Consider the following 14,845-nt stretch of genomic DNA (forward strand, 5'->3'; position numbering starts at 1 on the left):
TGTTTGGAAACTTTAGATTTAATTGTTTTATTTTTTAATCAAAACATAACTTTATTTTGAATATAAATCTAATTCAATTAGATAAAAACATAGTTAAAAAATATAGGAGAAAGAGTAGTTGTAAAATGGTGAAAGAGTAGTTGTAAATTGGTGAAACTTAAACAATCATAACTTACACATACGGATATCCGACTTATGCAATTTTTTTTTTTTTTGATTTTGCATATTTTTTCGAGATCTAACAGTCGCAAGTCGTGCCGATTTTCTAGAAAACCTCTTTTTCCTTTTTCCAATTTTAATTTTCCCCCAAATCGTTTTAAAATTTTCGCTTTTCTTTACTTATAATATGATGATGCGCAAAGACTTCAACATAAAAATTTTGGAGTAATGTGAACAACAATGTCAATTTCACTTATGTGGTTTCAATTTTTGAAAATAAAGCTGACTAATTTTCTCGACATATAGGATAAAACTAATTTTTTTTATCCTATTTCGTTTTTTAATACACGAAATGCAAAAAAAATAATTATAATTTCCTATATATATATATGTATATATTTATTTATTTTATCCTATTTCGTTGATCTACCAATGAAATGCAAAATATATATATATATATATATATATATATATATATATATATATATATATATATATATATATATATTTTCCAATTTCGTTTTTAGATGAACGAAATAAAATAAAATAAAAAATATTTCGAAAAAACTATTTCGTTCATTGATTCACGAAAAAAAAAACAGTTTCTTTCATTAATTTCACGAAATGCAAAAAAAACAAAAAAAAAAGCCTATTTCGTTTATCAATTTACGAAATGCAAAAAAAAAAAACAAATTTTTTCATTAGTTTCACGAATTGCAAAAAAAAAAAAAAAAAAAAAAAAAAAAGAAGAGCATATTTCGTGAATTGCACAACGAAATGCAATTCACTAAAAAATTGCATGCACACACAGTTTCTTTCACGAATTGCCAAAAAAAAAAAAAACCTATTTCGTGAATTGCACAACGAAATGAAAAAAAAAAAAATTGTTGCATTTTCGCCACGTGTAGCGAAAAATGCAACAATTTATTCGGCACCGGAACAGTGTGTGTGTGTATTTCGTTGGTTATCCAACGAAATACCCATTTTGGTCAAAAAAAAAAAAAAAAACATACTATTTTGGGCTAATGGCTGCAAAAATACGCCATTTTGGCTCCGGACTCAGAAATATAACCACAGGGTACATGACTCCATCGACCAAACCGGACTGCCTGCTAAAGCTTTGGCTTACAAGAAAAATGGAACAACATTTATCCATGATGAAAATGAGACTGAGGAGAAAACTCTGCTGGCTTCAAATTGTTTATTAAAAAAATAACTATCTGCTCTACGGTACAATTTGTACTTGATCCACAATCAAAGTTTCTGATTAAAGACAGGAAATGCAAGAGCTGCAAACCAGGACAAAATCTTTGTGTTTCAGCCTGACCTTTAATTATTGAAAATGAAACGTAGATATTTTCTTGTTTGTCAGCCCAAAGAAAAAAGAAATTGGCTAACACCAAAAAACTCAAGGGATTATCAACTGAACCACACTTTAAGTGGCCTTTGGTGCCTGGATGTTATCAGGCAGGACAAGCTCGGGAGGTGTTTCACGAACAACACCCAGCATAGAATCGTACTCCTCATCTTTGCGAGCAAATTTCTTCCGCAACGCCTTCTCAAATTCAATCGCGTCAAAGCTTTTTGCATTTTCACCACCATGAACCTGTGCCAAATTAGAATAGTTGGCAGCTGACTGCGAGATAAAAGCAATTTCTTCTTCTGTGAGCTTCCTCAGAAACCTAGCAGGATTTCCTCCCCAGACCTGCTTATGAAAAAGAGCATCAAAACAGCATTTATTAGCAAGCTAAAGGCAATCAATTGTCTTTCATAGTTTTTCATGCCAAGAAATGGAAATGCACTATGCTGGCAAGGAAGAAAGATGGCAGAGAATATAAAATTAAACTCAGCAAGGATCTACCTGGGAATTTGTTTATATCAGCGTAACATCCTAAGTCAAGTTATCTAAGCCACAACTTCACAAGTTCATGAATATGAAAATTAAGAGGCCATTTTTTATTAGAAAACTAAGAAACCTATTACATGACGTAGCAACTAGCGGAAACGTACAAGAAACAAATCCATCTTTAGGTTAATAACCATGGCAGGAGTCAGATGTGTGTTCTGTGGAATACCTAAGATGAGATTAAATGAATAGCTTAAAACTGAGGTTGCCACATACCTCTCCACAAGGAATCCTTGTATTCTGCCTGACAAGGGCACCAGCAGCAACCATTGCATTTTTCTCCACTACCGCTCCATCAAGCACTGTTGCACCCATACCAACAAATGCCTCATCTTCAACAGTACATCCATGTAAGACAGCACTATGACCTTCAAAGTTCGATTCAAAGTTAAACCACCAAGGTAATTGCAAATATTCACTGCGGGTGTATGTTATTGATTTTCCAAGTAGTTCTCACCTACAGTAACATTTTTGCCAATAGTTGTTGGCAAAACCTTTCCACTTAAATTTGATTTGGCTACATGAACAAGAGAATTGTCCTGGATATTGCTTCCCGCTCCAATACTAATACTGTTCACATCACCTGCATTCACAAGCTTTCACATTGAGCGAGAACAACCAACTAAAGACAAACTCAAAATCCACAGATTTCAACAAAAAGCAAAGTCTAATCAATTTAAACAGATCCAAAAACAAAATAAGCCCATGGTACTTGGAATATGTGAGAATTAGATGGGGCAATCCAAAGATAGACGGGCATTATGGGTGTGTAATCCAAAATTAGTTATACAAGAGCAGAAGTAAGCAATAACTACTATGCCTCAAACACAAGCAAGTTGGGTTCAGCTATATGCCATCACTGATCATAATTCTCCATTTAAACTCCTCTCAAGCCAATAAAAATAAAAATAAAAAGTACAAGAGCAGAAGTTAACTAATACAATATCCGCCACATCTAATTGTTATTCTGAAATGCTCCTATGTCAAGAGGACTTGTCATATTTTAACGAACTGAGAATTGTCAAGATATATTGTTGCTTCTTATAATATTGTCTAACACATAAGGTGCACACAATGCTTCCATTAAAAGAATACTCTACTTAAAAATTAAAACCAATGTTCACTCTACTTAAAAATTAAAACCAATGATCCTTTTCGGGACAATTTGATCTCCCTTCGAATTCGCTCGAAGTAAAAAAGAAATGAAAGAATAAGAAAAAGCCTAATCATCGAGAAAAGAACTTATTGTACCTCCAGATTCCTAAAGAAGGCCTGGTTAACTTACCTATCACGCATATAAAGAGATGTTCACCTCAATCTCGCTATCAGCTGTCTTAAAAATAAAGAACCTCAACAGACACATATATTAGGGCTAACGGGATATGAGAGTATTTTGCTGAATCTTCACTAGATTGAGATAGTGCTTTGACAGATGAAACCGCATGCGTCACAGATCGTTTGAGAACTTTGAGAATTGGAAAAACACCCCACCGCCGTGATGGAACGCTGAGATAGAGGTCGGTCAAGCATAAAACACAAAAGGAGTTTCTGTGTCGTTGAAGTTGACAGGTAATGAAACCAGCAATTTGTTCAACTATGGAAAATGGTCGGGATGGAGGATAAGAAAAGAATTGGAAGAAAACATCAAGCAACTTGTTGATGATACCAGGTCACTCGCAAAAGCAGAGAAGCCTTTGATCAAATAGAGTGACGGGAACTTCCGTCAAAGTGAAGGAATACAACGGCTGGGACAAGTAATATGTTATCATAGGTAAAAAAAAGTTTTCTCAGCAATGATATGTTTTGGTAGTTGATGACTAAAGATGCTATTCCATTCATTTTGAGGTGGACTCAGTGGCAATTTCAGAGAGATGTGTTGTTGCTAGAGGTGGGACAACAACAAAATGGAACATTGGGAGACGCATGGCGTAAAGATGATTAGAATGTAAATTCAACCCGATACATTACGTCCCCTGCAAGAGCATTAAAAGAGTCGCCCTAAGAGCAAGATTGTTCTTTCATAACAAAGAAATTCCAATTCAGCTTAACTCACATCTTGAAAAAAGATGCCCAAGCCCAACACTTCGAAGGCCACTCCCACATATCATTGAATAAATGGATAAAACAGTGCTGTGCTAGTCTGCCACTGCATTTGAGCATACGAAGCTGGCCTATTAAGCGGTAGTGGCATTTCATGATGCCCAGCAAAATCCAAAATCAATTGTAAGGAGGGGTAGCATCTACAAAGGCTGAGAGAGTTGAATGAATATACAACGGTAAACAAGGCAGCGAAAATGGCGGAGATGACATAACACTCTTGATTAGAGAAAAAGGGGGAGAAGAGGCTGTCAACCGGTTACTAGTTACTCAAGACATCAGGTTTAAATTGACAACTAAAGATTGTCCCAATTTCTTCTTCTCCGTTTTTCTTCTTTTGATGGATACAATACACCGCAATGATTTTTGTCACAGAAAAGGAACATGAGGTTCTTGATGAGGCAAAACAGAAGGAGAATCAGTGAAGGCACCTCTGATTTGGGGCATTAACATAGACAAGTAACATTCTAGTGAAAAGGAAATCTATTGATTTTGAAGAGGATACTCTGGAAGGTGGGGAAGATGCTCTTCAATAAAGGAGTCAACAGTGAACAAGAGTCGGACTGCCAATATGGTCATGATAATGAAACAGAAGCAACAAAGCATAATGGGTAAAAATATGATGATGGAGAACAGACAACTGGTAATGAAGGGCAAGTAGTTGATGAAAATGTACTACCAAACGTACTGGAAGTGGAATAAGAAACTAATGGGATAATTTCAGATTGGCAATAGCAGAAACTCTGGAATTCAAAAATATTTAAGGTGTCTAGGTCAAATGAGAAAAAACCAAAGAAACTCAAGGTTGAAGGGGTTAGCAAAAAGATGGAGAACCAAGTAATAAAGGAAATTTTCTGAATAGGAAACAGGAAAGCAACAAATAAGGGTGCAGACTTAGAAGGTGATGCAGCTTCAATAACAATATAAGAGCTATTGAGATAGCAGGTTTGTTTATAGTTTCGTTTTTGTTTGTAAGGTGGTGGATTGGATCTTGATTGATGTAGTAAGGGTGACTGGTTGAGGGTCAAAGTTAGTATTCTGGTCTCACTGGATGTATACCGGTTGCATTCACTGGATGCTTTTCTAATAAATCATTCCCTCATAAAAAGACTAAAATCACTATCAGAACTTCCAGTTAGAGAAAGAACCGGATTAACGATGAGTTAAGAGGAATACCAATCTCTAGTGAGTTGAGCCTAGTACAGTGATGAAATAACACCTGCTAAAGTGAGCACTGGTGCAGACAAATGTTTGCTTCAACTAAAAAGCTTGAGAACCTCATGATGCAGCTTTATTCTCAATAACACATTCTTAGTGCAATATCAATAAAATTAATTCTAAATTATCAAAAACGAAGCTCTATTCCAAATGTCTACCCTCTGTCATAAATTAAAGAAACATTTAAGCTTTTCATCAGACAAGATGGGATTTTGGCTCACTGTCTCACCCCTACTTCAATATCTCCAGGACAAATACAATGTTAAAAATCTTTATGTTTCAGAATCGATAGGTGTGATTTAAATGCATCTAAGGGAGAACAAACATAAAGAAGGTTTCTACCCAATGCAGCAGCATCATTGTCCAGGCAATTAAATTTACAAGAATATTTTTAAGCACATATGCTGATATACTACCATATTATGAGAAGCAGAACATACCTCGCAGAACACATCCATACCAAATAGAAGCATTACGTCCAACGTGAACATCACCAATTAGAGATGCACTAGGGGCCACAAAAGCATCTTTAGCAACCATTGGCACTTTGTCAAACAAGTTCATAAGAGTTCTATGCCTTGACACTGGAACAAGGAGGTAGAAATAGAATATGTCAAAAGATGCAGGAATGTAGATTATGTGCCACATTGACAAGCAAATATTCAAACTAAAAATGAAAAACAAATACTTTGACCAAAAGGGAAACAATATTGTAGTAAAGGAAATAATTCTTAGGAGTATTGCATTTATAAAGCAAAAACAGATTACAATTAAGAAATTGGATGGCAAAACTTGTTGATTGTATAATAACAAAAACCATCTACAAGGAAAAAAAATGCTCCCAGGCACTCTTCCCAAGGTGCCCTTCTAGGGATCCCATCTGGGTCTCTAGAATCCCAGCCCCGGTGGCCTACTACCATCAGATTTTTCATCTCTCTCTCTCTCATTCTCTCTCTTCTCTTTTCTTCTTCCCTTTCTTCTCTCAGCTTCTTCAGCAGATCATTCATGGAGAATAGGTTGTATTTCAGGTCAGGGGGGAAATCTTATGATATCACGGAGACAATTTCTCATACAGAAACATGGTTTGACTGGGTGGAGACGTCGAGACTGTCGCTCAGAAGAATGGTGCTTAGCAAGGGAGGGTTACTCTGGTTATGCAGCAGGCTCAAGGAAGCCTCTGATAACAGAGGAAAGAGCTTTAAATCTTGGAGATGTCGAGACTTTTCGACCCATATTTATTGTTCTCAAAAGTTCAATAAATATGGACGGTTTGTTCTGTTATTACTGTGAAGGGACAGGCCAGAACAGTGATTATTCTACCAGAAAATGCATTCAATGAGGGTTGGGGAAGTTTGGCCATTAAGGTGGAAAATTCCATTAAGAGAAAGTCAGACATTCATGGTGCATTTATTACAACAAGGGTGGTAGCTACAAATACATTCAAGGGGGGAGGAAATTACAAAGAAGCGTTACATAAAAGTAAATGGAATCAGAAAGAGGCAGAAGTACTGAAAAAAGATCAGATGCTGATGACAACCTCGAGCCTGGAAGACAATGATCTCCTTCAAAGATGCCTTTTTGGTAGATTCTGTGGAGGAGAAGAGGTTCCAACTCGAAATGATGTTAGGACGTGGGCACAGCAAACCTGGAAGAATACTCCTAACACTAAGTGTATGACCTGAATGGATTCCAATTCCTCTTTGAATTTCAGACAAGGAAGGCAGCGGAGCATGTTCTCATGGGGGAGTGGAGACGTCAAGGAATCATCTTGAAACTGGATTGGTGGTCCCCGACTAAGGGGGCTTTCCCTGATCAAACAATTTTTGATTGGTTCTGGATAAGGGTGTTAGGGCTTCCCTTACACCTCTGGAACAAAAAGGTCATGAAGAAAATCGGGGATGATTGTGGAGGTTGGTTGGAGAACGAGGAAGAAACAGAACTCAAAAACCATTTGAGATGGGCGAGAATCAAAGTACGAGGGGCCAAGGGAGAATATTCCTTCAAAGATAGAGATCACAGATGGTGATCTGATTTACACTTTGCCAATATGGTGTGAATCGCCGGTGACCTTCAGATCATTGAAGGAGGAGAAGATCTCTAATTGAGGTGACAGTGATGTGGTAGCAGAAATTGCGGAAGCCAGCTATGCTCCTGCAGAAGACAGGGTTAGTTTGCATCGAAAAGGAAAGGAAAAAGAAGGAGAGGGCATATCAACTTTTGAAATAAACATGGAAAGGGAAAATCTGTCTGGGGCAAGTCTGCATCGAAAAGGAAAGGAAAAAGAAGGAAAGGGCATATCAGCTTTTGAAATAAACATGGAAAGGGAAAATCTGTCTGAGGTAAGTCATGTGATAAAGGAAAATGGGGTGCCACTTGATTTAATAGCAGTACAAGCCTTTTCTGTTGGGCCTCGACAGTTGATTCTAGAGGAAGCCCAACTCTTATTAGAGAACTCAAGCCATATGGGTTTTCTCTCTAGGAAGCCCACTGGGTTCACAGAGCCCTTTACAAATTTCATTAATTTAGAATTGGGGAAAACAAAAAAAGCCTACGAACATTCTATCATCGATGGGGACGTGGAATTTTGCATGCGGATGGCTGAAAACTCTAAAAGTTCACCAAGACAAGACGAAGACAGATTGCAATTCGAAAATAACTCAGAATCATATGACCCAGTTTCACGCGAGATAAATAACTTCGAGGAAGTAGGCAGTGAAGGGGAAGACGATGATATGGAATTTCTGGAGGATCAATTGGTGGTCTATGATGATCCCAAACCTCTTTCAGTGGACGATAGCATAGCAGAGGACGTCTTTGAGTCACAGGCCACACTGAAGTTTCATCTCAATCTCATAAAACTAAGTCACTTATTTGGGGTCATTACCAGGGGGCATGAAAAAGAGTACTACTCTTTAATTATGAAACTGAAGCAGAGCAGACCAAGGGAGAATCAGCAAGCAAAAGATGACTCATCCACCAACCACAGCAACACAGTTCCAAAGGAATTAAGAAACTTAATTTTCAGAGCCAAGAATTAGAGGGAGAAGCCTAACCTTGGTGGAACAATGAGGGTAAAATTAGTGTCATGGAATGTGAGGGGTCTAAACGACGAAAGAAAACGGGGACTAGTTAGAGATCAAATTAATCAATGGGGGGCAGATATCTATGTTTTAGTAGAAACTAAGTTGGGAGGGAAATGTTGGCAACTTGATACAAAACATCTGGAGTAATAGGTGGGTGGGAGAGGTGCATCTGGAGGCAGTAGGTACTAGTGGAGGGATCCTAATTTAATGGGATAAAAGGGTTTGGAAAGGGGAGTTAGTTGAGATTGGAGAACAAAGCATCACTTGCAAGTTAACTCGTCAGAACCAGGATCTAACATGGTTTTTGACTGCTGTGTATGCTAAATGCAAGAGAATGGAGAGGAGGGATCTTTGGTGTGAATTGGGTGCTATGAGAAGTCTTAGTGAAGGGCCTTGGGTAGTGTGTGGTGATTTTAATGTCATCAGATATCCTTCAGAAAGATCAAATTGTTCCAGAATCAATGGTGCTATGTCTGAATTCTCTGAATGTATTGAGGAGTTGGAGCTCATAGATCCTCCTTTATTTGGAGGTTTTTTCACATGGAGGAGGGGGAGAATCACAGAACTGCATCTAGGATTGACAGTCATGTATTCCTCTCAATGGGAGGAGCTTTTTACCCTGATCAAACAGTCCACTCTGCCAAAATTGGGTTCTGATCACAACCCAGTTCATCTGACTTGTGGAGACATGAATTTCAAGAAATCATATTTCAAATTTGAAAACTGGTGGATGGGGATTGAAGGATTCAAAGAGAGGGTGAAACTTTGGTGGCTATCTTTCTCAGTCACTGGCTCACCAGGTTATGTTTTGGCTGAAAAGTTGAAACTTTTAAAAGGGAAATTGAAGGAATGGAGCAAGAACAATAGGAGCAACTGGAAACAACAAAAGGAAGAGATTCTTGATCAACTGGCCAAATGGGAGACCATCCAGGAACAAAGAAGATTGACAGATGATGAACTATTGCAAAAGACTAATCTTGCTATGAACTATGATTGCTATGAACTATGAGGAAGTGGCCAGAAATGAAGAGATAGGATGGAGACAAAGATCCAGAATACAGTGGCTGAAGCAGGGGGATAAAAATACTAAATATTTCCACAGGATAGCAACATCACATAAGAGGTTTAACTCCATAGACATGCTAAATGTGGAAGGGAGTAATATCACTGATCCTAATGCTATCAAGGGAGCAATTCAAAGTTTCTACCAAAACTTATACAAGGAGACAGAATTGTGGAGGCCAGAACCACAACTAGAATGGGTTACTTGTATTAATGAAGAGGAGCAAGAAGAGTTACAAAAACAAATTGAGGAGGAGGAGATTTTGGAAAGCATTAAACTTTGTGCTATGGAGAAGGCACCGGGGCCTGATGGATTTCCTATGTCCTTCTACCTCTCTTTCTGGGAATTATTGAAAAAAGATATAAAGTGTGTTGTCCAGGAGTTCTATGCTAACCAAAGAACTGAGAAAAGCTTCAATGCAACTTTTGTGGCTCTCATCCCCAAGAAAGCAGGTGCTTCTGAGTTGAAAGACTTCAGACCAATAAGTCTAATCACAGGCATATATAAGGTGATAGCAAAAATACTTGCTGAAAGGTTGAAAAAGGTGGTGGATAAGTTGGTCAACAAGCATCAAATGGCATTTATAAAAGGGAGACAGATAATGGATGCCACACTTATTGCAAGTGAATGTGTGGATTCAAGACTGAAAGGTGCTGAACCAGGTCTAATGTGCAAGCTAGACATTGAAAAGGCATATGATCATGTAAACTGGAAGTTCTTACTGAATACTTTAAAACAAATGGGTTTTGGAGAAAGATGGCTCGGGTGGATTAAATTTTGCATCAGCACTGTTAGATTTTCTGTTTTGGTGAATGGTGAACCAGTGGGCTTCTTTCCCTTAGAAAGGGGACTTAGACAGGGTGACCCCCTCTCCCCCTTCCTGTTTATCTTGGCAATGAAAGGTTTTGATAGCTTGATGAGGATAGCAATCCAAAACAGATGGATTAAAGGCTGTCAGATGGGGGGAAACAGTGATCAAGTCAAAGAAATTTGTCATCTGCTTTATGCAGATGACACTGTTATTTTTTGTGAACCTCAGGAGGAACAAATAAGATTCATAAAAATGATCTTACTGTTCTTTGAAGCTTCTTCATGTTTGAAAGTGAATTGGGGGAAAAGCAATTTGTTCCCAATTAAGGAGGTTGCTAATATTCAGAGTTTGGCAGATATTCTGGGATGTAAAGTGGATAATATGCCTACAGTCTATTTGGGCATGCCTTTAGGTAATAAACACAAGGATACAAAGATATGGGATAGCATTGCGGAAAAGACAGAAAGGAGATTGGCAAGATGGAAGGCTCAATACTTGTCTTTAGGGGGTAGACATATCCTTATAAATTCAGTGTTAGATTCCCTTCCTACTTATGTAATGTCACTATTTCCAATACCTTCTGAAGTTTTGAAGAAACTAGACAAATTAAGGAGGGATTTCCTTTGGCATGGTTGCAAAGAGATTAAAGGTTATAATCTGGTTAAATGGGAGATTACCTTGAAAAGCAGAGACAGTGGAGGCTTGGGCATCAGAGATTTGAGAAAGCAGAATAATAGTTTATTGATGAAATGGCTTTGGAGATATAATGAAGAGGGGTAAGCTCTATGGAAGGATGTTATCAAATGCAAATATGGTACATACAATCCTTGGTGCAGTAATGTCAGCATTGATACTTATGGGGTTGGGGTCTGGAGAACTATCAGAAACTTATGGCCAAAGCTTGAAGGCAATTTATATATAAAAGTGGGAGATGGTAAGAGAACAAAATTCTGGGGAGATGCTTGGAATGATCAGACCCCTCTGAGAGATTCCTTTCCAGATATGTTCATTCTTTGCAACAATCCAGAGGTTGTCAGTGATTGTTGGACACCACAGGGTTGGAATTTATCTTTTAGGAGGCTACTAAATGATTGGGAAATGGAGAGAGTGGCCAAATTGCTAGAAGAAATAGGGATGTTTCCTGGCACCAACAATGCACCTGACTCATTGAGATGGAAACATAGTGAAGATGGGGCTTTCACTGTTAGCAGGGCTTACAAAATGGAAAGCAACCAGCAAAACAACAGACGCAAAAGCTTGTGGAGAAAGGTTTGGAGAAACTTAGCACCAACCAAAGTAAAATGCTTTACATGGTTGGTTGCTAGGAGGGCTTGCTTGACACATGAAGTTCTGAAGAAAAAAGGAATGATTGTAGTATCTTGGTGTTCATTATGTGGGAAAACAGAAGAGACCAACAACCATTTATTTTTGCATTGCAGCTTCACAACACAAATTTGGGCCATCTTTCTTAGTCTCACAGAAACAAAGTGGACCATGCCTGAACATACTGCAGATCTGCTAAGTTGTTGGATTAGAAGAGGGGAAGTAAGAGTCAGAAGGCATGGTGGAGGATAATCCCACACTGCATATGGTGGACAGTGTGGAAAGAAAGGAATAGTAGAAATTTTGAAGATAGGTCCAATTCCATTCAGAAGGTTAAGTGGAATTGTATTGTATCTTTTTATTTCTGGTGTAAAGAAAAAGATATAGAGGAAACAGAACAGTTGGTAGAATTATTAGCATCTCTGTAAGTATTTCTCTCTTTGTTTTTCTTTTAAAGGTCCCCAGTATCTCCATAATGCTGAAGAATACCAATTACCATTTTCCAAAAAAAAAAAAAATTGTTGGTTGTGAGCATATGAGTTCAAATATGAGACACCCAGCAAAATATCATTTGTCACCAGGCTCTTTAGAAAAAGCAGGAATGCATGCTCAAGATTACAGCCAAAGGTTCCAAGCCATTAGCTTCTTTTCTATTTGACAAAAGAAATATGTATATACAAGAATAATTTCGCCAGTTAGCCTGAGTGACTTGTGCAATAAAGTAGCAGTGTGTGGATGTCTACAACAACAACACTAACAACATACCCAGTGTAATCCCACAAGTGGGGTCTGGGGAGGGTAGGATGTACGCAGACCTTACCCCTACCTTTGTGGGGTGGAAATTAATAGTGTTAAATTACGGAAAATCCAAATAATGCAGTTTGGAGAATCTACCAACAATAACAAGCCAGTTAATCATAGACATATGGGGGATAGATGTCAGAACAATTTTGCCGCAAGTACTCGCATTCTGTCAGTAGTCTTCAGAGTCATTATTAAAAGGATAAATATATCTATCTAGATATATAACGACTAAGAAAAATTATCAACTTCACACCTTTTCGTCTCCAGAATTAAAACAAATCCAGCATCATAGAATTATCATCCGTCTCTTTAACAGTAAAATTGTCCCAATGAGGACTTAGAAAGTAGAATTGCAGATTTTGGATAATTGAACTCTTGTTTTTCAACAAAATCCACCTACGACATTGATCTCACAGCTAACGGAGTTGAGCGAACAATTTTTTCTTTTGAAATTTACTAGACCAATCACACTGCAACATTTAGGTTGGCCTCGATGACCAAGATCACAATGGTCTAGGATTTGACTTTCTTTTTAGCTATTTAAAATGCACGGACACTGTTATATGTCAATAATACCAGTAAGTCTTATCAGATTAAACGCGTATTAGAACGTGAGACTAATTTACTCCTTGTCGTTGTACAAGCAACTCCTAACACAGAAAGGTAGTCATATTCTATGTCAGTATAACAACATTTTGTCTGGAAAAAAAGAATCTCCATCGTTCATTCGTTACCAAAATTATTCACCTAGTCAGGAAACAAAGTTACACTAGTGAAAATCAAAAAATGAGATTCGCCTTTCAGTTTTCCGACGGCATTCATAACCTCAAGACATATAAGTGGAAAGGTAAACAGATTGAAGCTTTCTCCAGCTGAATAAAACCTCAAAGTAACTAGCTTCTTTGATTTAATCTCGCCTTCAAAAGTAAATCATATGCCAACAGAACTACTAATAGATTCAGTATTTAAACAACACTCAGTTACGTATACTATCGGAAACAACCTGTCTACCGCACAAAGGTAGGGTTAAGGTCTGCGTACATCCTACCCTCCCCAGACCCCACTTTGTGGGATTACAGTAGGTATGTTGTTGTTGTTACTCAGTTACGAATGCCAATCAATCAATCAACTACACCTCAATAAAAAACTAGCTCTATGAATCTCTGTAACCATTTCACTCCATTTTTAAAATCAGTAAACCATTTCACTCAATTCTATACTGGCGCATTTTATATAGTGGTAAGTAATTTGACTTTTCAGACAAACTAGGGAATTCTATAATTAAGTAATGTGAGAAAGAATTAATTAACAGATATCTATGCCCTAGTATTTGTTTCTGTTGATAATCGAAGCTAATTCTAAAACCACAAATTTCAAAAATAAAAGGTGCATATCGAGAGTAGACATACGGTGTTCATGGAAGTAATAGTTGCCTTGGAGGCGGCAGCCCAAGCGATCAATGGCTTGACCCGTTTCTCGGATCCAAAACCCGACTGTGTATATTGCTTTCCCCACCGTACCCATCTTCTATCTTCTATGATTTGATGATTACAGAGACTTGAAAATGTGATTCTTCAGTTTAATTTAGCGAAAATGTGGTTTCCACAGACGGACAAAATAAAGTGAGTTTAATCGGACGAGTCTACCCACTCACCTTTTTCTTTTTTAAAAGAGTTAATGGCCAAACTCACAACTCAACTATCATTTTTTGCCGAATTTCACACTTTAATTATGAGTTATTCCTTTTTTCTATCATCTATATATTAAAATATAATTGATTGGCCTAATCATCTTTGAGGTGTAATTTAATCCATAAATGATGATAGTTCGGATAGAGAAAAAGAGAACAACTAACAATTTGGAATGCGAAACTAGCAAAAAAAATGATAGTTTTTTACCATAACTCTTTTAAAAATAATCTTTATATACGGAGTGAAGGTCCGCAAAATACTTATTTGTATACCATTTTTACATCTACCAAACAATTTAGTATTAATACTTAAAAAATAAAGTACGAATAGATATTGTTTAATCATTGATTAAGTGATAAATCTGTCAATGAAAGACACATGTCTTGTATTTATTGGTTTGTTGTAGAAACCATGTATAAATAATTTGTTTGCCACTATTTTTATTCTTATTAGAAAAAGAAAAAAAAATTAAAAGAAAAAAGAAGTTAATAATAGTACCGCATTAAGCTTTAGTATGTATATTTATTGTCTTATAATCTATGATGATATTTGATTGAATATGAACTTCAAGATATTAAAATTTGATCTATATATTATATCACTGATATATTATATAAAATAATAAAAAAATAACGGTTGAAGACTTTGCTTGACAATCAGCCGATTTGGACAAATTAATGAGTTTGAATT

General features: G+C 37.0%; 1 protein-coding gene across 2 annotated transcripts; it reads right to left on the minus strand.

The window, feature by feature from the left end:
* Positions 1-1,329: 1,329 nt before the first annotated feature.
* LOC132035191 (gamma carbonic anhydrase 1, mitochondrial-like) lies at positions 1,330-14,118 on the minus strand. Of its 2 annotated transcripts, none has more exons than XM_059425482.1 (5): positions 13,874-14,118; positions 5,821-5,964; positions 2,523-2,648; positions 2,282-2,433; positions 1,330-1,864 (listed from the first exon to the last, which is right to left on the minus strand). In XM_059425482.1, exons 1-5 carry the CDS (start codon positions 13,986-13,988, stop codon positions 1,595-1,597), a joined length of 807 nt encoding a protein of 268 aa, XP_059281465.1. In that variant the 5' UTR covers positions 13,989-14,118; the 3' UTR covers positions 1,330-1,594. The 2 variants fall into 2 exon arrangements, with proteins under 2 accessions (XP_059281465.1, XP_059281470.1); XM_059425487.1 differs by lacking the exon at positions 13,874-14,118 and adding an exon at positions 6,918-7,577.
* Between the last annotated feature and the right edge of the window lie 727 nt (positions 14,119-14,845).

This window comes from Lycium ferocissimum, chromosome 2 (assembly GCF_029784015.1).
Source record: "Lycium ferocissimum isolate CSIRO_LF1 chromosome 2, AGI_CSIRO_Lferr_CH_V1, whole genome shotgun sequence".
Classification (NCBI taxonomy): domain Eukaryota; kingdom Viridiplantae; phylum Streptophyta; class Magnoliopsida; order Solanales; family Solanaceae; genus Lycium; species Lycium ferocissimum.

What these genes read in the sequence shown, in the direction of transcription:
- LOC132035191 (XM_059425482.1), bottom strand. Translation starts at nt 13,988, where the DNA reads ATGGGTACGGTGGGGAAAGCAATATACACAGTCGGGTTTTGGATCCGA. An exon ending in GTATGGATGTGTTCTGCGAG is followed by an intron (nt 2,649 to 5,820) that starts GTATGTTCTGCT and finishes TTGTGAATGCAG; the next exon opens with GTGATGTGAACAGTATTAGT. An exon ending in TGGCAAAAATGTTACTGTAG is followed by an intron (nt 2,434 to 2,522) that starts GTGAGAACTACT and finishes CGAACTTTGAAG; the next exon opens with GTCATAGTGCTGTCTTACAT.